Genomic DNA, 24,972 nt, shown 5'->3' on the forward strand with positions numbered 1-24,972 from the left:
CCTGCTTCTGTCTCTTCAATATTACACCGATACCATCAGCTCGACAGATGCAATCCCCCCTACAACTGCACTGCTGCATGTATGTGAATAATTATGTATACACTTAGACCCAGGCAATGTATACATAATGCCTAATGCTGATGGTGATGCGTACATGTAAGCCTTTCAACCTCGCTGCTGAGCTTTGAGGGGGAAGATGGTGACCTCAAGGATCATCCCATTATCAGTATACAGTACGCAAACCTTTAAGAGCAGGGACACAAATGAGATTTTAATTGGCTCTCATGACCACATCTTGTTTGCTTTTCTTTCTGCGGGCTCTTCCCTGACACACACCACACACACACACACACCACGGCCTCATTATGTTCATTGAGAACAAACGTAGCTACATATCTTTCCCCCCTTTCCCAGCTCCTATTGGTGGAACAATGAAATTAAACACTTACAATAATTGGTATTTGCCTTAACTCTCTCACACACACACACACACAAACATATGCACTACACTGTTCTTGTTCTGGAGCCTTGACTTTAATAAGTGAAATGTAAATTACTCATAAAAATGTCGACACGTTCATCTCCCCTCTCTTGTCTCTTGATTTGCAAAGAAACTGTTACATAACATTGCATATGCTTGAGCTGACTACTTTCTGGAGACCTCTATGGATTTGAGGAGAGCAGAGCGTTACCTCAGAAAACCCCATCAAACATACATACTGATAGCGAGATCTGATAGCTCGGCTTCGTCTTGTTTCAAAGGCTTGACTCTCTGCTGATGTCACACCATATCTTTTTACTGAGTTTAAATATTTTCTATGGCTGGATCTGTAGTTTGCCTCATGCTGCTGGCTGCCAGTTGCCAAAGCAGCTATTACACTTAAAGAGAAAGTGCAAATGTTGGATACAGTTGTTAAAATTGTAAAGCTGTTAAAAGTGTTTACTAGAACATGTTTACATGCTTTTATGTGAAAAAAACACATTATTTTTCTCATACTGTCTGTTGCTGCAGCACCTCTATTCACCCTCTGTCCATCCCTTAAGGCCCGCCTCCCAAAAGAGCCCAGTCTGCTCTGGTCAGTTCTCACAGGCCTGAGCAAGCGCCGACCACCGTGTTTCTGCATCGGCTATGCTGGTGTTCTTGCAACTATATCCATGCGGGGGGGGCAAGGCTGAGGGCTGTAACTGTATATTTGTGACATCACAACCTTAAGGAAGTCCTGACAGTTCGTTTAAAGGCACAGTGTCTAAATACAGCTGTGTGCATTTCTCAGAGGAGTGTTTTGTAATTTTCATAGCGTGTTTATAATGTAGCACCTAGACCTGCATTGTAATCAAGAAGACATGAAGCTTACTTACTAATCTTACTTTAACATTATGGACCTTTAAATTTCATTGCAGAAAGTAGAGTCAGTGAGGTACAAAATATACTGATACAACTTTAATCTTGTTTTTCATACAGAAATTTAGCAGGGCCTTTTGTGATAGTTGTATAAACTCCACCTTCCTTGTTTTTCCATGTGTTTCCATGTAAAAGATCTAGCTGATGTCAAATAAATTATGAAATCCCCCCTGATGCGCCACAGAATCAACAAAAGGAGAAAAAAAGTGACTTGTGGGGCATTTTTTATTTCTTCAAAACACACAGATGGCTGACGTTCAAATACACTACCAACGATAGTTTGCAGCACAAAAAATGCCCCAGAACAGCTTCCCTGCTCTTTGGCGCGGATTCTCTGATCTCTGAATGGAGGAATGTAAACCATACCAAAGTAAAAATGTCTCATTTAGTGCTCTGATGATGAAGATGGAGAGTTCTGTCCAACATTTCACTCAAGAGTCTTCCATAGGTGTTAAACTAGGTGGAGTTCAAAGGCCTTAAGTATCACCAGTCTGTATACAGTATATAGATTAAATACAGTCACGCAATGTATGCCTCATCAAATCACATGAACATATTCAAGTTATTTTGGACAGTTTAATAGTCTACCTAAATATACTGAATGGTGTCATCAGGTATCATCTACTAATTACTATATATCCAAATGAGTTTTATTTGAAAGTAAGGCTTTTACAGCTGTGAGTTTGAAAATGTGCTCCCATCCCAGTAAAGTCACCATGGCTGCTGTCACAGAGTCTCAACAGTTGGTCCATTATTCACTGTCAGATTTGTCTCTAGGTGACATCATCACTACAGTCTGTCTCTGTGCTGTTCAGCTGGAAGTGAAACTTGTTAGAACTCACAAATTCAAATGGAGCTCTGTGATGTTAAAGGAAAGAACATATGTGAGGTCTTTTGGGTGGATTTTTCGTTTAGTCTAAACTGCGCTGTAGGCGAGGTCAAAGACCCCTGCATGCTGAGGAAATTTCTTTTAATCACCATAATATGTCCAATATACCACTAGCACTACACTTTGATGTTAATTTAAAGTGATAGCAGTAATGAAACGTGTTTCTGTGCTGATAAGGCAGGACCCTCTCCATCTTCACATTTGTCTTATTAATGATCAAAAAGCACATTAATCATAATGTGTTATCATTTGTAAGGTTGTTTTGAAACAAGAGCAGTTGTACCAGAGCTCAGGAGCCTGCTGACGCTTAATGAGCAGAGTGTTATTAGCTTATGTAACAAAGAGAAATTTGGAAAGAAGCACTTGAAATGCCACATCCTTTAGTTCTCATTGTCTTTCTACATAGTTTCTACTAGTAAATGGATTTTACACATACAGACCATTTTGAAGTTAACACACTCTTTTGTGCTCATTAACAGTAAGAATTTTGCCATGCTACATTACAGGAACTCCACTGAAAGTCTTTTTCAGTGTCAAAATAAGACTGGGCTTGAAATGTGGCATTGAGTTTTGCAGCCTTGCCTTTCCCAGTGCTGTAGTTCCAAGAGCTCTGAATCTCTGTCCACATATTGTTTCCTCAGGTTGGACAAACATTCGACCAATGAGAGGTTTGTTTGCAGAATGAGTAATGCCAACATCACAGTCCTACTGTATATACAGTAGCTATCTTGTGAGGTATAGCTACATTGGTATAGCTTACATTTAATATTTCTTTGGTCTCTGGATGTTAACTTTCCTGAAGATGTTCTTATGTTCTGCCACAGTTTCCGTGTCACCTGAGACAGGTACACCACTCTTTACTTTTTGGTTAAGGCAAAATAAAACAAAACCTCCCAATCCTGGCCCCAGTCACAAATCGGCCAACATTAACAAGATGACAGACTTAATAAATTGAAGTGAAACCAAACTGCAGTTCAGTTTGATTATCAGCCCAATACAGAGAGCAATTACAATGGATGTCAGTGGTGACTAGGGTTGGATACCATTCCCATTTGAACCCATACCAGTACCTGGAATTCGATACAGGTACCCAATGGTACCTTTTTTTGGTACTTTAATCTATCTGTCATAACACTTCAAAAGTACAAGTAAAAGTAAAAGTATGCATATACTTACATGTATGTGCAGTATATATTATATTATTGATGATTGGATCCATACTAAAAATGTGCTACGTTGTCTCTGATCCAGCATGCAGTCTGAAAAGTAACTATTAACTAAAATGATCAAATATGTAGTGCACTAAAAAGTACAAAATCTGCCTCTAGAATCTAGCGGAGTAGAAATCTAAAGTAGAAGAAAATGGAAATACTCAAGTAAAGTAGAAGTACCCCTAAATTGTTCTGAATTGCAGTACTTGGTTACCTCCCATCACTGCTATTCTGCCTCAAAAGACTTTACAATCTGTACAACATATGACTGTCTATCCTTAAACCATCAATTTGGATGGGGGAGAATCATCAGGGAGAGCAACAATGAAGGGTGATCTTCCAAGATGGACTAGCAGACATTCAGTTGATACTGTATAGACAGAGTAGACAACAACAGTAATATGAATACACTATATAAATCAAGAACAAGCAAATATGAAAAATAATGTGGATCATATAAGATGTTGAGCCACTTTCAGGTGTCACTCAGGACTCAAGACTCAAGATACCTTTCACAGAGGGGGAGAAGAGATGAGAAGCTAGGAAAGAACGAGAAGTTGATTGTAGACAACACGTGATATTAGAACAGTTATTGCCAAAGATAGAAGCGCTGGTTGTGTGAAGCATCAACAGAATGGGAATGACACAGATTTTGGTTAAAGAAAGAGGAGAGAACCCCCAGTAATGAAATACCTGCTGTCTTCTCCAAAGGAGCAACTGCAAACTACTTTGATGCGGGGAAGATTTCCGGTGTTCCTTTAAAACAACAAAGTTTGAGGGTTCTTCTTTAGAGTTACCTATATTCAAACTTTTCTTCATTAGGATTTCAACATGTATTTTAAGACACCAGTTTGTAGTTCATACCACAGGATCACAGTCATCATCATATATACAATTTAGCTGTTTTCATAGAACATACTGCGTGTGATATACTGTATCTCATGTATATTGTAGGTCAGTACCACAGCAGATTAGATTTGAGATCACCTAGCTGTCCCTCCAGCACATGACTGATGGAGACACTGACTTGGGACAAGAAGGCTGATTGAAGAAGTAATGAGCTGTAACCGACAGCCGGTGCTGCAGGGACCAGAGGAGACGCTCTGCTCCTTCCACTCCTCCCCCACCAGCCACCCTGGGAGCAGTATAGTCGTTTCCTCATACAAGATCCACTTCATTTCCCTTCTAAAAGTTTTAATATGTACATGCCCACTCCTACCCTCTCGCCCCAGCATCTGCACACTCACTCTCTTTTTCACGCATCCAATTAAACTTTGGCCGCCTCGCTCTCTGTTAGTAATAATCCCTCAATTTCCTCTTCATCTCTGCCCTCCAGCCCTCCTTTACCTCTGTCAGCTGAGCCGTCCGTATTCTGTTGTTCCAGCAACGTTAAGTCCGCAAGCCATTGTTGTTGTTGCATCCCAGAGCTTGTAGTAATCACAACAAAAATGTTTACATTCAGAATAGTCAAAGGTGAACCAGCCTTTCCTGTGCTACTGAGCAACATTGGCATGTTAACATTGTTACTGTAAGCATGTTGGCATCCTGTCTGTTTAGCTTTTATCCCAAAGCACTAATGTTTCTGAGCACAGCCTCAAAGAGCCACCAGCATGGCTCTTTGTCTCTGCCCTCGCTCTCTATTTATGTTTATGTGATTAAAATAGGGACCTAAGTATCTGTCAAAGTGTGATTGACAGAGAAGCAACATTTACAATGAACCAAATGTAAACTAAACTGGATTGATAGCAGTTTTACATTGGCTACATTGGTCCGGTTTGTCACTCAGTATTTATATATATCTATATATTATATCTCCCAGATCACCTGGTTCATGTAATGAATGAGTTGTTCACCTGAAAAGCCTAAAAGAAATATATTCTCTTCTAAATTGCTGCTTCTTGAGTCTTAGGAAATATTTTTCTGAAATAATAAAACAAGCTGTGTCTGTCACTTCTGGCTGACTCATGCTTTTCAATTTATTTTCCAAGCTTGAGTCATGGCTGAGATAATTATTGTCCTACTTTGACAGAGTTCCACGTTCAGGTTGTAGTACTTACATTAACACTGATTTGATATGTTTTCCTTTGAATGGCGAAGGTGTAAATGCACCTCTAATTAGTGACTACCGCCGGATGTGTCATCTGGCTGCAATGCATTCAGCAGACATTTCATAAACACCAATGAGCTTAAGGTGAGACCAGATTCGACAAGATATCACCCAAGCCTTGATGGAAAGCACTCTAAACTGACCCCGTGCCATATTCAAACATTTCAGCCTCATAGCATTGAGCTTGTATAATGCAGTCTTTAAGCGAGGTCTATGGGGTGTAATATGCATGCATCTGCAGCCCTGTATGATTCCCCTCTTGAGTTTGTCACAGGGATGAAATTTAGCTTGATTGATACTCATTTTATACATCATTTGCATGTTCTTATAGGAATATTAAACATTTTCCAATTAAATGATTTACCGTCGGTCTCTCTGTCTTATTCTTGTTGTGGGGAATTCATAAGCCAGAGGGGAAAAATCTAGAGTTCGAGTTCATACACTGTGATTATATGCATTTGAAGAATCATTTATTCTCATCACAGTGCATAAATCAGAATCGAATCATTTGAGAACACTAACATGGCTTTTCTGAGGCACGTTGTGGATCAAGAATACAAAAGATACCGCTGTGACCAAATTCTCCTCTCCTCTCCTATCCTTTTCTTTTCTTCCTCATCGCTCCCTTCTCCTACCTTCCACGCCTGAGGGATTTTTACATCTCCCTGCACAGGGGTTGGGTGGAATCACGCTCTCCCTGATGCAACCTCCTGCTTGGTCTGAGCTCTGTTTACTTTGGCCCGTCTGCCTGTTTCTGCCAGACTCCATTTTTAGTTCTTCATCTCTGTTTATGTCTGGGGATTCACCATATCCCTTTTGCATCAGACACAGGCGAAATCATAAACAAAATCTTTAATCTGCGCTTCAAAGGATATTCAAAAGTAATTGCAGAACACGGATTGGATTGTGTTGTATTGGGGAAACAATGATATATCTGTGTTTCTGACTAACAGCAAAGAGCTGGCACCTGTTCTATATCTATGGCTGGCACATGCTCTACCAATGCAGATTGTGCATATTATGAGCTGCATTCAAACAGTTGCTGATCATTAAAACTTCAGAACAAGTTGTGCTGGTTACATCCTTCCTCCTCTTTGTTCCTTGAGTGCCAGGGACACTCGGGGGCCTGTTGCTGTTCTTTAAAGAGACATTAAGTCACACTGGTGTCATGAGGGATCTTATTATTCTGCAGCATCAGGAAGACCCTTTGAATGTGAGTGCCAAGGCTTGCAACACAGTCAGGGTGGATCAATTGTTGGATACAGATTCCCAATCCATGTATGACTTCTATTCTTTTGGAAAGTTGAATTTGCTTCCAGGCAAAACTAAATCGCTAATACTTGATCGTGACAGGCTTAATGTGGTAGCTTTAGGACAAGAGTAGCTTTTACCTTGTTTTTTAATTCTTTCACTGTAAACTTTCAACCAGTTGAATTGAATCAACTCATAATTTTTGAGTCACCTAATACAATATTTTCGTCAAAGTCATGTTGTGTAATTCCTACAGTTAGACCCACTTCAGACTTCAAACCTGATGAGTTTGGCGAAATATCAAGTACTTCACTAAACAAATCAAATGCGGTTGTTGTCAGTTGTTATATTATTTTCTTATTATGTGATCTTAGCATGGTTCCCAGCATGCACTGCATGTGGGTAAGAAATTCCTTTTTTTTTTTTTTTCAGAAATTTTCAAAAAGTGACTGTGTAGCTTTGCTATATGTCTGTCTTGAACAGTCAAAACAATCAACCTGTTGTTTGCTCAATCTTTAAGGTCATTTTATAAAACAGCTTGTAGGAAGGTGCAGGAGTTTGCTTAAAAGCATCATTATAATTGTGCATTAATAATTTCACTATGTTTGTCGGGTCTGAAATGATTTTGTTTACCTGTGTAAGAATTCTGACAGTTCCAGCTTCTACCAACGTCTGTCAGCCAATAGTATGATGCTGTTAGAATCACGTGGTATCAAGCGTTAGTTGCAAGTTTGTGGGAAAAAATGGAAAAATGGCACTGTCCTAATGTTAGCTTGCTAGCGTTAGCGACCTCAGAGTTAGCTAGCTTGAGCTACAACAAACAGCTGTGTTTTGATGTGAAAGCAATAGAAGGGGGAGATGGAACACCATATTTAGTTGCTGAATGTTATCAACAACACCCTTTTAAGTTTGTTTAACCTATTTACGTCTTAAAGCTGCACCAGTCATTATATTTATACGTTCAGTGGGTCAAATTTCGATAAGTAATGTCTCTCATAGTGATGAACCCTTGTCAGCCAAAACTCATTGTGCCATATTTGCCTAAAGCAAAACCACACAGTTGGCCAATGAACTAGGTAAAGCATCTAGCAGTTTAAGTAGACAAAATAATGCAGCTTTAAACATCATTAATTATATAGAAATATAAAAAGATATTGGCTCAATAGTGGGATATTTCAGCTATCAGTATCTGTGAAATTCTAGCTGATAATATGAAGCCAAATTGCTGTAACTGACTTGAACAAGTAAAGCATCTACGAACTCCAATCCAGTAGGTGGCATCAAAAAAAGAAGAGGAATGAGAATGGAGCACATTGTTGTCACGCTCGCGTAGTGTGCACGCAGTGTAGACTAGAGAGCCAAAAATGACAGTTTTTACAGTTTCAGAGGGAGAAAAGACTATTGCAATCTGCAAAACATGTTCTGCTACTGTTCTGAGAGGAGGGAAAAGTCTGCGAGTTTTAACACAACAAATCGTATTCGAGCTATGAAATATTAAATCATCCATCTTTGCTCACTACATCTGAGCCTTTCTGCCCTCAGGTGTGAGTAAACTACAGGTAAAGAATTCTTTTTTGAGATAAATAAATGTGAAATCATCTGTACTATTATCATTATCAGCCATAAGAAGGAGGATATTATCATTTATCAATATTGGCGGAAAAAAATCAATGTGCATCCGTACAATAAACTGGCATTTTGTCCTGTCTTGTTGGTAGTTGTTACTCTGATCTGTTTGTCTTTGTTGACAGAACTAAGGAACAAACCAAACACACTATTCAGTCACTTATATTTTATGTTAACTTAATATTTTTTGCAGTGTAATCTCAGTTGCTTCTTTTCATTCAATATTCCCTGCAGTTTGTTTTGCACACATGCACACACACACACACACACACACCTGTTCTCCTCCAGGTGTGTGATTACTCGCAGTGTGCTCCAGCGCCGAGCTGCGTCGAGGCTCACTGCCAACCTGCTGTGACTTACAGCTGGCCTGACCTGTCGGAGCTAACCGCGCTCAGTAAACAATAGCCCCCACGCCAGACGCTTCAGAAAATACGACTGTGTTTCCCGCTGCCTGCCCCCTCCACTTTTGACTGTAACTCAGCCAAAATACACTTATCAAAGTGCTCAGTGGTTGTAATCTTTGAAGCTCTCATTTTTCATGCGGGTGTTTTACCCGTTGATTGTCTCTCTTGTAGGTCGTAAACCGTGCACTGTAGAGGCCAAACGTTTTTATTGCTTTGTCTGTTCTTTGAGCACCTCTTGTTTTCTTTCCAACTCTTATCAGCAGCTTTTCCCTGTCTGTTTTTTTCCCCCCAGGTTTTGTATGCAGAAGAGTGCCAAGTTGGTGCCTGGGGTGACGTTAGACCTCATCGAGAAGTAAGTGGCACTTCACCGCCATCCTAAAAAAACAAACAGAAAATCTCTCTGTCGCAGCTCTCTCCCTCTTACTGTCTCTATCTGTCAGGAGGGTGCAGTCTACAGAGATCATTATCCTGTTTCCCTCCTGTCTGTCTGTGTCTGTCTTCCTGTCTGTCTCATTTGCTTTCTCCTCTTTATTGTCAGCTGTCTCTCTGTTGTTTTCCATCCTGCAGGTATAATTCTCTGCCTTTGTTTTCCCCTCGCAGCCAAAGCGGCAGTAGTTTGGCAGATTTAAAGCTCCACAATTCTTCAATAAACCTGTGGGTGCCGAGCGGCTCAGCGCAGAACATCTCTTGCTCCTAGGCACACACTCTCAGATATTAGCGATCAATATGGATGTCATATCCAAAGTTTTAGTACTTTCACAGAACCATCAGGGGTGGCTTTTCTTCTTTTTTCCCTGTACGTGCGGGGGAGTGTAAAATGACACCCATAAACTAAGTTAGTTGAGGTGACTTGGTTTTAGAAGAAGCAGGTAACTTGAAAGCTGACTGTCATCTCGGCGGGAAAAAAACTACATCTACTAAAGTGTCTCAGCAGTCTGTCACACACATGCACATACAGTACCTGCACAGCACACCTGTACCTTCCACTACTCTTTAATTGTTTTTTAAGTTGAGGGTTTGTGCAGAGACACTTTGAGCTCATCTGCTCCGTGTGTGTGTGTGTGTGCGCGCGCATGTGTGTGTGTTCGTGCACGCACATGTGTGTGTGTGTGTGTGTGTGCGTGTTCGTGCGCGCGCACGTGTGTGTGTTCGTGTTCAGAGCTAGCAGGAGCTGTCTCACGATGATGCTCTTTCACTTTCCTGCCCAAACTTTAGCCAGACAAACAAAAGTGTTTTTTAATGCTGTCAACTCTCCAGTAGTAACCTTTATTTACCTTTAGTGCAGACATTGTTGCGCCTTTCTTTATTTTGATTTATAGTTTTACCTACATTATATCTTATCCTATTTTAGTAAGTGTCCCCATTTTTGATCCTCTCCCATTATAATTAGCCGTTGTTCCTGATTGCTTAACACTACGGAAGCCCTAAAGGGCCATGCATTCTTACATTTTATTTCCTCCGTTTATTTATTATCTCGAAATAACAACTGCCGTTTTCCAGAGATAACGGGATCATTTTCTCGAGCTCTCGAGATAACGAAACTTTGTTTTCCCGAGATAACGATATCATTAATTCGAGATCTCAAGGTAATGACTGTGATATGATAGGAGATTATGGAGACGCCCGGGACCACGTAGCTGGTCAGCTATGTAGTTAACAGCGACATCAGGCTCACTTAGATTGCGCCACCGATATAGCTGAAGCCTTGCTAACCGTCTTTTTAGATTACGCACACTAATGTGTATATTATCTGTAATAGCGAGGCATAAAGCTATTTCAGCCTGTATCAAGCCTTGATTGAAAAGATATGTGACGCGGTGATCGATATGCTCCTGCTCCTCGGACATTGCTACACTGAATGTTTGCTGCAATGATTTAATATACTACACTATCGTTTTGTTTTCTCAAGATACATCGTTATCTCGGGAAAACAAAGTTTCGTTATCTTGAGATCTCGAGAAAATTATCCCGTTATCTCGAGAAAACGGCAGTTGTTATTTCGAGATAAAAACTCGAGATCTTGAGAAAACAAATGAAATTAACTGGTTATCACGGGAAAACGGAGGAAATAAAATGTATGAATGCATGGCCCTTTAGGGCTTCCGTATAACTCAACACTTCATATCCATTATCTTTTAGTATCTTTGTAAATCCAATCTGGTGCTCTACACTAAAATGAGAGCGCGGCTGTTCAAAGTTGTATTGTGTGCTTTTTTTTATGAATGAACAAATGGGTCAACTTTCAGAAAATGGATGACCGATAAACTTTTACCTTTAGATATGTACTACAGTATAACACAGAATGTAATTCCTCTTAAGCAAGAGCTTGTTGACAATGAGGAGATGATGAGACAGGCACATGGGCTACGAAGGCTACTAGCTAGCATTAGCCAATGTCACACACAAACAGCTCACTCTTCTCTGCTCATGTGTGAGTTTTCATGTACTTTCAACTTGCTTCTCATGTTTCTACGAGATTCATAAGGGCTCTCCATAGTAAGAACATGTTCAACACCTCTAACATGCCTTATTTGTCTCTGTTCTACATGTTTTGCCACTTTATTATCTTTAACAATTAATCTTTTTTTACTTGCTTGCTTTTTCTTTGATCATTTTATTTTTCTGCCCAATTTGGCCTTTTATGCAGGAAATGCACTAGCACTGTACAAACATCTACTGCCCAGTGACTCTCAGTGCAGGAAGAGAAACCACTAGAGCGATGACGATAACCTTTGAAGAAATATTCCCTTTTTGCATTTGTCTTTCACTTTCATTCCACATTCTGCCTTCACAGCCACACCAACATCAGTGGGTGGGTTTGACAACATTGAAGCTCTCCATTCATGCTCAGGCTCCCATGTCCTCTTCATCTTTTATCACTTGTCTCACCAGAATAAAGAATGGGCTTCTGTGGAGAGGGGGGAAAGTAATTTATGACCCACGTCCTATAAGCCACAAACGTCAGAGACAGCGTTGTGGAGTGTTTTAACGTGATCTCATTCTTCTGTCAGGCATGAGTAAAACACTGATCAGAAACATCAAAGTCAGGCAGTGTAACGGTGGTGCGTCCTCAAAGTTTAATTCTCAAAGGTTTCTGTTAGAGACCAACAAACTGTCATCTGAATTCAAAGCTACAGTCACTAATCAATCATATGCTAGGCTTGAATGAAGCCAGCTCTGAACCGAGGCATGCTAAGGTAACACTCCACAATTCCACCGTGTTGTAGGTTTGATCTTTGTAACAGCCTCTCTGTATGTGTGGCAAAGACATGACAAACGGAAAACACATCACTTTCCTTTAGAGAAGGAACCTCCTCAGGCTGCAGGGTGAAACGGTCAAAAACAGGTATGCTGCTATGTTTTATAAGATCCTGTGCTCTGCTCTTCATGTTAGCTGTCTGCTTCAGGCGTACTGTATACCCAGCAGGATTTTGTATGGATAGCAAGCCAGTAAGGTTAAGAGAGTTCTGCAGCAGCAAAGTGCTGACCTTTTCTGTATTAGTCTGTATGTTCGATCGTTGTCAACAATGTTGAAAAACCATTAATAAAATATCAGATTCATGAGATACATGACCTTGAATTGACTCGCAAGAAAAGAAAATATTAAAAGTGGGATTTCATACTGAGGAAAAAAATATCTAGAAAATATCCATGGATACCATAATCCATGGTAAATAGAAAAGCAGAAAGTCTCCTTCATTAATATGCTGCAATTAAGTGAAGAGAGAAAAACGCTTAGTCTCACTCTTGATGTTTCAGCAGCTCTGAACATGACTGGAGGAGTGCTTTTGTTTTTAGTCAGTGGGGGCTGGTGGGATCCCTGATGCTTAAGTTGCAGTTTTGGTTCATTGCATGTCCAACATGCTGTCCAGAGGGCTGAATGTTGACTCAGCTGATGTCCCTTGGAGTTAAATAATGGATGGTCTCAGAGCTCATAAAAGGAAAATGCAACTATATCCATTTGCCATCTCACCTCTCTGCTCTAAAGTCAAACATTTTTCAAGGGATGCTTCATCACGACAGGAAACATCACAGAATCAGCTGTTTTTTTGTTACAAGATTAGTGCAGGTATTATTATGCTGATTAAATCCTTACTATATTAAAGCTTCAATAATCAAGATTTTTATAATAATAACAATAAAATGACTATGTAGACTAAAAAATGTTTCTTATTGTGATGCACTGACCCAACACTGCAGTTCCCCCCAGCTCTATGTAGGGTCTAACCCACAAACACTTCTCTCATTAACCTTGTTGAGTCACAGCAGGTAGCTGTTTTTATTAAAAACTTTGATTACACTGCACAGACAGACAACATTAGCAACTAGCTGGTGAACATAGCAGAGCATCAAGCATTTGAGGAGCAGGATGTTTTTCTGAGGATGATAAAAGATAAAGACGTATTTTATATTCGTCTTACCATTTGTCAGATGTACAGAAACATGCAGAAGGTATTTTTTTGCAGAAGAAACTTTTTTCTGTTTGCAACAATTTTTTTTTCACTCAGCAAAAAAAAGTTATACCATCTCAACTTTTTCACAGAAAAAAAAAAAAAAAAAACTTTGAAAGATTATCTTGGCAAAACCCTTATTTCACCTGAAATTCAGATCAGACTGATGAAAGCAAAAATGTCTTTGTGTGCAACTGATGTCTAAATAAGACAACACAGGTTTGCTAACACCTTCGCCATGTGAGCTGTGTAGTGTTGATGGCGTCATATTGTTATCGTAGCTTGTCATACTTCTCCTAAGTAGCTAAAACATTCAATGACTGTTGCTTTAAGTATAACTTGAACAACATGTTCAGCAGGCACGTGCAGAGGGGGGAGGGGGGGGGGGCGGAGGGTGCTGAAGCACCTCCCCCTTTGCCCCTTGATGCCCAAAGTGCCCTTTTGTCGGTGCTATTTTTTTTAATTTTTTTTAATTTTTTTTTTTCTGCGTGTGTGTGTTTGTGTGAAGGCCTGTCAGTAGCCCTTAAAGAATAACATTTAACAAATAATAATAATAATTTATGTAGCCTAAATGAAATGACCTGGCTCCCCTTGGTAACATCATCCACCAAGACGTGCCCCCACGTGCCCCCGCCGAAGCGAGAGACGGGCTCGGCCCAAAATCCGACAGATCGCACGTTACAGCAACAATATTGCATTTACGCTATGAAACGGGAGTAGTGACGGTCTGGCCATAGGGGGATGTGGGCAAATGCCACAACGACCGAGGTGACTGCGACCGCTGCGTGAAGATGCAGTCCTGCTGATGTGATCAAGATAAAAATCGGTTGGGGCCAGCTGTTTTATCGCCGACAACTCTTAAAGACGGTAGACACAATACAGTATTATGACTGATGTATAGCTCACCTGGTAGAGCAGCTCCCTTGATAAGCAGAACCATCCTCTAATATGGGTTCGAATCCCTGCATAGGTAATACCTTTAGTTAATGTGTTTTCTTTTCTCATCATCATTATGATCACTGCTATATATACATATATATATATAATATATATATATGTGTGTGTGTGTATATAATATATATATAATATATATATAATGAGACCTTGTCACTGTCCTGTACATGTTCAGATATATATATATATTATAGCTACATACTGTATGAATTAACTGCAGAAAATGTCTCACTAACTGAAGTAGATTAAAACGAGTTAAACAGAGTCACACTGTACAACACTGGGTACATCACAAAAAGCAGAAAGAACTGGAACACAAAACACCAAATTAATGGTGTTTATGAACATCATGTTATAAAGGGTGAATCTAACAGCTTGGCAACACTATAATAATCATCATTAATAAATGGTATTTTAATAGTTAACTAAACGTTAGTTAATTGTTATTTCACTGTTAATAAACGTGCTTTACTAAACTACTTATTTAGCAGTTGTTTGTTGTAAAGTGGCAGCTGATGTTTATAACACTTTAAAAAAGGTTGATAAATGCTGTGTAGTTCATCTATAAACATTGTTTGGATATTGAATAAAGTTGCAGCTGATGTTTATAAACCTTTACGGTTGCTTGATAAATGATTTCTAAAGTGTTTTATTGTTTGTTAAAAAACTAAACAAAACTTTAGTTAACTATAAAATTTACCATTTGTTAATGGTGATTATAAATTGTTACCAACAACTTATATTAATGGGATGAAAATACACCAACTTACCAATTTCTGTTACGTCTTCACTCTTGTTCACTTGTTTTTTATATCCCTTTGTTTTCAGGCAAAAAGCATAACTACAGTACATGAAGTATGTAGCAACCATATTTTTGAGCCATGATAAGCTACCGGTAGCTGCTGTAGCACATCTGCAGCTGTACTGACATTTACTTTCCAGCTGACCTTGTGGTATCCTAGCAACAACAACGCAACATTCAAGCCAGGTTGCTTTTCTTTGGAGGCTTCAACAGAGAGATGCAGGGCAGTTCATTATTGTTCAGCCTTTACAACATGTCTAGGATGATTGGTCTCAAATAGTACTCAAAGCAGCTTTGTTCCTTTTTCATCATTTTTGCTTTGTCCAAATTTTACTCGTGGGCAGAAGCAAGCAGCTAAATGGGCATTACACTCGCTGTCCACTCACTGGGCACATATTCACACCTTTAAAGGTCATACACAATTGGAAAGCACGTGTCAAACACTCATTGCTCTTGAAATGTTACAGGCCTTTGTTGCAGAACGTATTCAACATAATGTCAGCATCGAGTAGCTGTGGATTAGTTTATTAATTTCATCATTCCTCTGTCTCTCCTCCATCTGTGCACCCTTCTGTCTCCTCTTCCCACATACATCCAACACACATTCTGGCCGTATCCAATCACAATAGCCTTTTAGATAAGCAAGTCACGACAGTGAGTGCACGTGGATTTCACCTGCATCCAATACACTACAGTCTTGAAATGAAAGAAACAGTGCGATCTCTCGAGACACAAGTGTTGTAGGTTGATCCCTGTTCTCAGCCGCCCTCTTAGTCTTTCACAGTCCCCCCCGGTGGATGATCTACTCACCAGGGGGTCTCTTGAGTTAAACTCCATTAAGGAATCACCTCACTGTGATGGCACCTCTGGGTATTTCTTGCCAAGGAGATACTTTGTTGATTCTGTAAGAGAATGCTTCGTGCCCTCGCTCCACAGAGACGTCACAGCAGCAACCCTCAAGGTGGTAGAGATGTGGCTCCTTGTTGTAGTAAAAGTTTATTCATACAGTTGAGGCCTTTGTGACCTTCTAAATATCGACAATCTTAAGTCTTTGTCTATTCATCCAGCTGAGGTTAGACCTCGGCAGTACCTCATAATCCATTGTATTCACCATGACGCAAATGACAGGGTTCCTATGCAGTATGGAAAAGTATGTAATTTGATTTTAGTCATATCCAGGTCTGGATTGGTATGGGAGTAAGACAATTGTTCCCATAATATTTTCAAGAATATAAAATTCATCATTTCTAAAACAGAAAAAAAAGATTATACAAGCAGAGTGCCTTTGGAGGAGGCAGCCAAATAGACTGTGACTGAACTCACAGTCCTGTGCAGAGCTGCTGCTACACCTTAACGCCTCAGCCTGCAGGACTGCTCTGTGTCAAATGCCTTATAACCGTACCAAATCTTGAGATCTGCAACCAAATAAGTTTAAAAGAAAATGCAGCAATATTTTGAATTGGCATATATACATAGCATGACAAATAACAAAGATATTAAATTAATCAATTGAATCAATTAATTATGCAATGGTGTAGTTATCAGAAAAGTAGATTTTCTTTTCTGCGTAAGGAAACCTTGGTTACGTTTATCCTCATTTCCATGGACAGGCTGCAAAGACGCTGTAAAAATGTAATCATCTACCATTTTTCCAACTCATTTTCACTTTCTTTTCTTTTTTTTAAGACTAAAAGAAATGGGGGTGAAACCATAACACAATATTATCAATTCAACATGTTAGGGGAAAATAATACAAGTATAGGTCTCACTGGTTAGTTTGCTTGCACAGTGGAACACATGACAGTGGAACATCATCCAACTCTTTGATTAGGAATGTGGACTGAACAACCACAAAGGGTAAATGCATGTTTTCTGTGGGGTTGCTTTACAATCCAAACATTACTCCATTCCTCTGCCTGCAGTGCTTCAATGTGGTTTTTCAAAACTCCTCATGTGGATTCATGTGTCATCTAAAGATTTTGTAATCTAGAGGTACATGTATACTGCAGTTTTGTAGGCGTGACACAGTGGGTCACATACATTTTAAAACCATGTAGCGTTTTTACTTGTTAGATTTTTATAGTAGGACTGGCCACAGTGTGGATTATCTCTGTCTTCACATTTCACATCATAAATTCATAAATTGATAACAAACAGACTCTAATGCCTCCCTTAAATAGTCAGCTTTGATTATACATTTATCTTTTCCCTTTTCCATTATAAGTAAAGTAGATCATTTCTCGAGCAATGGGTTTCCACCCATATTTTGTCTTATCTAATATTTAATACATTAATGCTGTAAATTACGTCATGTTGAATGGAGAATCAGCTGACTGCAACAACTGGCAGATTTTGTTTGAAATGCTTTTACATAGATGAGTTGGAGTAGGAAAGGGGCAGTGCTTCCATTTTTCTTTTCCTTTTCTTTCTTTGTTTCTTTCTATTCATAAATGTCAAATAATCTCTAAATGTTAATTAATAGCGGGTTGTTGACAGAACGAAAAAGGCAGAGCTAAACTGTGAGGGTATTGCAGCAGCTGAACAATTTACAGCGTTTGTCCCGAAGTTCATCTTCAACCTTTATTTAATGACTGGATAATCACCTTTGCAAGACAAACATTAAGCAGGCCACGTGTGTGGTTACTTCTTATGCCGTCAAATTAATTAGTTCATTAATTAATGCTGTTAACTTTTTAAAATAAGAAACTGCAGATCGTTTATCTTTATTTCCATTTGTGTCTCCTTGTATTTTAGCAGATTAAGACTGAAAACAGTGCCCCCTTTTTCTATTCATTCAATCAATAATCAATTTTGAATCGTGAATCGTTTTCTTTCGAAAATCGGTTCAAAATTGGATCGGACACCAAAAAATGGAAATCAAATCGAGTTGTGAGATTGCCAAAGATTCATACCCCTAATGAACAGGAGGACCGATACACTTACACCTCCGAGAATATGCAGTAGGTGCTATACAAAATAAAATGATACTGAGATAGATACTTGAAACAGAACAATGTAGCACAACTAACATCTCTGAGGGCATTTGTCCAGCCTGTCCAACAATTGATCCATCTATCTGTCCACCCCTTCACCAATACACCGTCCTTTTCACTCCTCAAATATATTACACTGGACACTGAGCAAGGATATGAACTGCTGAGTGTTCATCCTTAGTGCTGACTTGCTGAACACCTTTGGCAAGCACTCAAAGTGCTAAGGAGCTGGCCGGCCTTCACAGTTATACAGCAGGACTGTACCTGCCAGGAGCTGCTATTATTTGTCACTTAGGTTTGGGGCAGTGAAAGGTCAGACACTCTGTGTGTAGTAAGAGGTCATTTGTTAGGACGCTGATTGACGTCACAAGCTGGCTAAAGTGTTTTCTAATGTAATAGTGTTTAGCAAATGTTGTGTTGCCATATAATAGTAAAGTTTCTTTTATTGTCAGATGATGTAAATAACTATATTTAATACTTCAATCACAAGACAAAGACGCGCTTCCTGCATTGCTCCAGTGCTCCAACTAATGATGATAAACCCACAGTGGAAACTAAATGTTGGAAGTGACGGTGGGTGATGACATTTCTGAGATGGACAGAAAATTGGAAGAAAACACTTGAGCCTGTAACTGCTGTGCAATAAGTCTCAGAATTTTTGACCCAGTCATGCCAAGCTGCTCTTATTCCTGCGCATGAAGAAGCTGAAAGTGGTTGCAGTTACAGTTCTCATCCTCATGCTCGTTATCTTTTCATCTCACGGAAACAAAAGGTTAGCCTAACTCTAACCCAGTTTGTACATTGAATGCCTGGTGAATCCTTGGGCTATCATGTTGAAAACAAATATGCACGCCGAGACACATCATACACTTGTCTTTCATTTATACCACTTTTGTGTTTCAAGGATGCAGTGAAAACTTTTGATTTTGACCACAGTGTTGGCACATTTCTTTTAAACTTTATTCAAATATGGTGTGTAGCCAAAGCTCTGTTGATGAATTGGTAGGCGTGTTTCACAGTGCTGTTTTTGGATTGATGACCAAGGATTTCACTCACAAAGTCACGCACTGACAGGTACCTTTGCTCTTCACAAATGACCAGTCTGCACTCGTTAGCGTTTTGACTTTGTTTTAGAGGTAAAGGGAGTGAGCGAGCACACTGTGTTCTCCACGTAGAGACAGGGGAATCCCTCCTCTCTCCCAGACAATACAATACATGACCTCCCAATCCCCTGATCTTCTCTTCTTCTGTAGTCTCTTACACATACAAACACATCCTTGTCTGTATGTAGCATTGTGAGTAGTAAAAGTTCTTAGAGGTGCTTCCTCTCATTTATCCTTTCCCCACATTTTCATATTCCTCCCTTTTTCTTACTTGGGCACCAACGATTCTGTTGTTCACATCACCTGAATTAGCTGTGATATTTCTCTCACTGTTTTTACATAGTGTTCACCAAAAGGCAGGTGCCTAGGTGTGGTAAAGGTAATTTTCTCCGTTTTGCTTCAGTGACTATTGTCACATCATCTTGGGCTGTGTCTGAAAGACATTTCCCTGCTCTCATTTCCACGGTGTTCCCATGGAAGGAAAATAACAATAGCGCCCAAATCTGCAGTGCCAGACTACGAGTGGAGGCGTTTCTGTAAAAACAGATGTATGTTGAGCAGGTTTACACATCCCAGTATCCTCTATTAAGCATTACAGATATACAGCTATGTGGATACTGTGCTGTAATGGTTGAACACCAATGATGCACTTAATGACAAAATGCTTCATTCTTCTCTGCTCGCGCATGATGTTGCTCAGTGTGTCTCAGAACTCCTGCGCAGACATGAATGTCGATGCACACATGAATATTCAAACTTGAACTCATTGTTAGTCTCTCTGAGTACGTGTCTAAGTGCCTGTAAATGTAAATCTCTTCAGATGTGTTGTGGTAATGCAACCAAGCAGTTTGCTACTTTGTGCTCTGAGTCAGCTATGTGACTTACAGTGAGCACGACTGACACTGTGCCATCTGTGTTATGTTGTGTGTGGTGCAGGATCCCTGGCAGGCTCAACGACAGACGCACTCCCCTCGGAGAGCTCAACTGGATCTTCACAGCCATCACTGACACCATCGCCTGGAATGTGCTGCCTAGAGGTGAGGCCTTACATACACAGACACGTGTTAGGGATGCACGGTTTAATTTGTTTCATCAAATATCAACATTTTATTGTCCCCTGTCCCCACTTTAACAGAATCAATTTAGATTCTTACAACTTGGTTCCTATTTTTTCATTCCATTGTTATGTCATTGCACTCGTGTTCAGCAGCTCTGTCCTGCTCTTTTGGGTTTGGGGAAGTTGACACTCCACTAACGCCAGGTAACAATAACTGATATACCTGTATACAATACAGGGTTATGTTAGCATAAAATAAAAGACAGAGCAGACGTTTTTCCTTTCTTATTTGTAAAACTAGCGCTAACTAGCTCCACACTGCAATATAAGAGCAATGCTACATCTTGTTCTTGAGTCATCAGGTAATGCCGTGATGAGGTCGCTGCCTTTTTGTTTACAACATGTAGCTTAAGCCTCAGTCGTTCAGCATGATTTCATGTATTTAGCTATCAAATGCATATTCAAGACCCCTTTACAAACATTTCATTTTACAGAGAGTCAGCTTGAAACATTAAAGTCAGCCAGTGACGGCATTTTCAACCAGTTTGTGGAGCTAACATTTGCTTGATTAGCTAGCTGGCTACAGCTTATTACATCTGTCGGCAAAATCAACAATTATCAGTAGGGAATGGCAAGCTTGTCTTTGTCTACCTCTGTTTGAAATCAGCAACCTGTTGTTTAATATATTGTGGCACCACAGTCATTGTAAGCTGCGTATCTCTTGTGTGAGAACAGAAAACTTGGCATTAACTAGGGAGGCAGGGCTTCCCAAACAGTCAGGTACACGGGTGTCTCAACCTCTGGGACTTTGTTTTAGCAATAGAGTTGTGTAGGGATGATGTGTTTTTGTAGGCCAACACAGGAGTAAACATGGCCCTGTTTCCCTCGACAAAAGCCTATGGGATTTTGGATCACAGAAAATAAACTCTGTGGCACAGTAACACTGTGACACAAGCTTATGATACTTAGACGTTTTGTTGAGCAAGATAATCGTCAATCGATTTTTGTAGCGTAAATGAAAAAGCTTGAAGTAAAAAGCTAATGTTGGACTATAAACAGACTACACTGTGGTTGTATGTCACCATACATCACTACCACTGAGCTCCTTACTACACAATTACTATACAGTACACATATCAATCTGCAAGTTGTAAAGTTAGAGTTAGTAACTAAAGTCAGCCTGAAAAGACGACTTGTGAGTAGATGCGTCTCCATGTTCTGCATGATGACGTTTCGACAGCTTCTGTTGTCTGATTTAGCCACCGGTTAGCAGCCGCTGTTTTTAAGACATGTAAGCACTTTATAATTAATTTGTAGGACGTTTAATGATGTATTTTATTTTATAGAACAAAAAATGTAAATATCTTTAGCCTGTGGTAACCACAGAGCATTCAAAGAACTCATTGACTTTGAGACGAGGGAACTGGAAGTGCAAAAATGCTCGCTGGATATCTGTTAGCATATAGGGTTTTAGGACTCATTACTACAGCACTCCGTGTCTTAGTGTTCTCAGATCTGGGGATTACTTTGGTGCTAGAAGCAATGGCCAAAACTATTAGACCCAAGATGGATATAAAACTGGAATGAACTGGAATCATCCTTTTTAAAGCAGAAAAGCAAACAAACAAGAACACTGTTAATACTGGTGTTGAAGGTGGTGGAAAGACAAACTTCTGAAGACAGCTAAAGGCACACTAAAGTTGTTAAACTGAAAAAAATCTATCTCTATTTCAACATGTCTAGCCAGTGATGAAAAATGGAATGACCTGTGTGTTTCAGCTCAGGGAGTCCAAATTAGGGCGCCTTGTAAGACCATTGCAGCAGTGAAGCATCAGCGATATGAAAACCTAAGAACGTCCCCAGAGGTTGAAAATAGTCAAGATGTTGATATGAAATGCCAGAAGTGCAGTCAGTGCAGGTCGGCTCCTCAAATGGAGATTAATTGTGTTTGGAGTATCCAGCTCAGTAATTGGGGGTATCATTTTAACCATGATTTGGAGACCATAAAACAACTATGCACACACATACACACCCAGGCAACACTCTGTATGGTCGCAACACACAAACACACACACAGGCTGGAACTAATCATTACCCACAGGCTCAGCTGGGCTAGATGAAAATACTCTCCTGTCTTCCTTTTTTGACACCTACTTAACTTTTGCATACAGCTCATATACGCTCTCTCATTGCTCACCTATCTCTTGTATGCAGCACACACACTCACACTGAGACTCCCCTGAGACAGAACTGTATCCCAGCTAGAATAGCAATGTGACAACGCTGATGGCTGCCGAAGCCTTTTAAAACCTCGGGGCTCTGCTGTTAATGAAGCAGCCCACATCAGAAAGAAACCCTGTAACGAAGGCGCTGCGCACCTAATCCAAAACACACTCCCACATATGCACGCACACACACACACACACAGTAGCACAAACACTTCAACATTTAAACAGCGGAACACATACAGCAGGGACATGAGTTGTCAAACACTGTCTCTCGCATAATATCCTCGACACACACACACACACACACACACACATATTCGCTCCCTCACACAAACAGGGGAATCACAGTCATAAGATAGAGATTGTCGTGGGATTAGCCTAGCCCCATTAGAGTGAATTAGTGAATACATTATTGAGCTGATGAAAATGTGACCTTGACTCATCACTTTAATCTACATATCACTGTCCTCCTGTATTCTGTGAGCATATACAGTACACCAGCTACCCCGTCTTTACTCTAAAGTGTCCATTATTCTTATTAAACTTCTCTCTTTTACCCAGTTTGATTAACATTCACTCATTCATTGCCCCATTTTCCTCACCTGTAATCACGTCTTTGTTTTAATTTTATTCATTCGCCGCCCTCTTCTGTCCCTGACATGATGAATCATTCCTTCTTGGTGTCTGTGTCTTTAGATCTGTTCCAGAAGCTGTTTCGTCAGGACCTACTGGTGGCCAGCTTGTTCCGCAATTTCCTGTTAGCAGAGAGGATAATGAGGTCGTACAACTGCACACCGGTCAGCAGTCCTCGTCTGCCCCCTACATACATGCACGCCATGTGGTAAGAAACACACTAACAGAGGTCCATGTACACACATACACAGATGTCCTTTGCTTTGAGGAGCAGAAGGCAGGAGGAAGAGGAAGAGTCATCGGCACTGAAGTCAAGGGATGACCAGATTTCCTAACAGATACATTCTTTGATTTAACAAGAGGCAGTGTTGTGATGGTACGGTGCTTTATGTATATTTAATGTGCAAGTGATTACTTTTAAAAAACCATCAAGAGATTACGAAATGCCATGAACATGGTCAACGATACACAAATGTTCAAATTGCCTCTGGGCTTGTTAAGCTGTTGACAGCAGCTGGTAGCAGTGTGTTTTGTGTTTTGTTTTGTTGTATGTATGTAATTTTGAGAACAGACCATGGTTTGCCACAGTGACATATTTATAGCAGTGCCAACTACTCCACTATAGAGCTAACAAGCTTAAAGTAATACTGTAACATTCTTGGAAATGTGTTCGTTAGCTTTCAGACCCTCAGAGGAGAAGATTGATAACAATTTTAGCTGTGTGCATTTAGCACAGGTTTTGGTCTCAGACAAGTTTAGTCTAGCTTAGCAAGACTAAGACTGGGCCTAACAGCTAGCTTGTTTCCTCAAATGTGAATTCCAACATTGTTATATTATCTTCTCCTGCAGTGGTTCTCAAACCTTTCCATGTGACGGACCCCTAAATTGACACAAGTTAGTTATCATGGACCCTGCATTTAAATTTTGTCTGCAAATATTTTAATGTATGTAACGTCTGGGGGTCCCTGGATTCCACTTTGAGAACCTCTGCTTTCCTGTATTCACTTTATCTTGTGACTTAAGCACGGGTAGACATCAAAAACACGATGCTCTGGTTTGACAAGGAGATGACTTGGTGATCCCACTGGAGCCAATTACTGACCAGTAACAGCTGGGGTTGGTGGCTGTATGCAGCATCTCCGTATCACTGTCCTCGCAGATATGTAACACTTTCCTGACTCAGCAAAATCCAGGCGAGCCTTAAATGTTTTAGTGGCCAACTTGCTTGCTAACAATTACAATAATACGAGAGAAGACCATAATTTACAGTTGATAGTTAAAATGTTCCCCTTTCCTTGGAGGCTGTGACCAGTTGTTTGGGCTAAACTAGGCTTACACCATCCTGGATCAGTCTCTTTATTGAATATACAGGCATGACAAAGATATTTATCTTCATCTCTTAACTGTCAGTACTAAAGTACACAAGCATATTTGTCAAAAATGATGACAAACTTAAGAAGCCTGTTTTTTCATTTCTGCACAGGTTGCTAATATTGTACTTTTTACACCTGCTACAGTACCAACAGGAAGCTAGCTCTCATTCAGCAAGAAACGTATAATGCTTGTAGGATTATACACAATATTATTGCCGGGAGCATCGTAGTCTGACCTCAGATGTAGAGCACGACTTCTCATTTACAACCACTAATGAATTCATATAAAAAGAGGACTAAAGGGGTAAATGATAATGGACTTGCATTTATACAGTGACTTTCTAGTCTGCCGACTACACTGATGGCACGAGGCTGCCATGCAAGGTGCCAGCCTGCTCATCAGGAACGATACAGCGCCTCCTGACCAAAACACTCCACGATATTTCTGTGCTCAACAATTCCATTTAGTATTGTGCCTAACGCTACCT

General features: G+C 40.0%; 1 protein-coding gene across 5 annotated transcripts in view; it reads left to right on the forward strand.

Moving 5' to 3' along the window:
* Positions 1-24,972, forward strand: part of rptor (regulatory associated protein of MTOR, complex 1) — a 197,297-nt gene that overhangs the window by 86,805 nt on the left and 85,520 nt on the right. For all 5 annotated transcript variants that reach the window (XM_084342522.1, XM_084342524.1, XM_084342523.1 and 2 more), the window contains exons 8-10: positions 9,183-9,242; positions 20,130-20,230; positions 23,175-23,319. In XM_084342522.1, the coding sequence (XP_084198648.1) occupies positions 9,183-9,242; positions 20,130-20,230; positions 23,175-23,319 (306 nt within the window). The remainder of the gene's footprint in view (positions 1-9,182; positions 9,243-20,129; positions 20,231-23,174; positions 23,320-24,972) is intronic.

This window comes from Pagrus pagrus, assembly GCF_965226575.1.
Source record: "Pagrus pagrus genome assembly, chromosome: 2".
Classification (NCBI taxonomy): Eukaryota; Metazoa; Chordata; class Actinopteri; order Spariformes; family Sparidae; genus Pagrus; species Pagrus pagrus.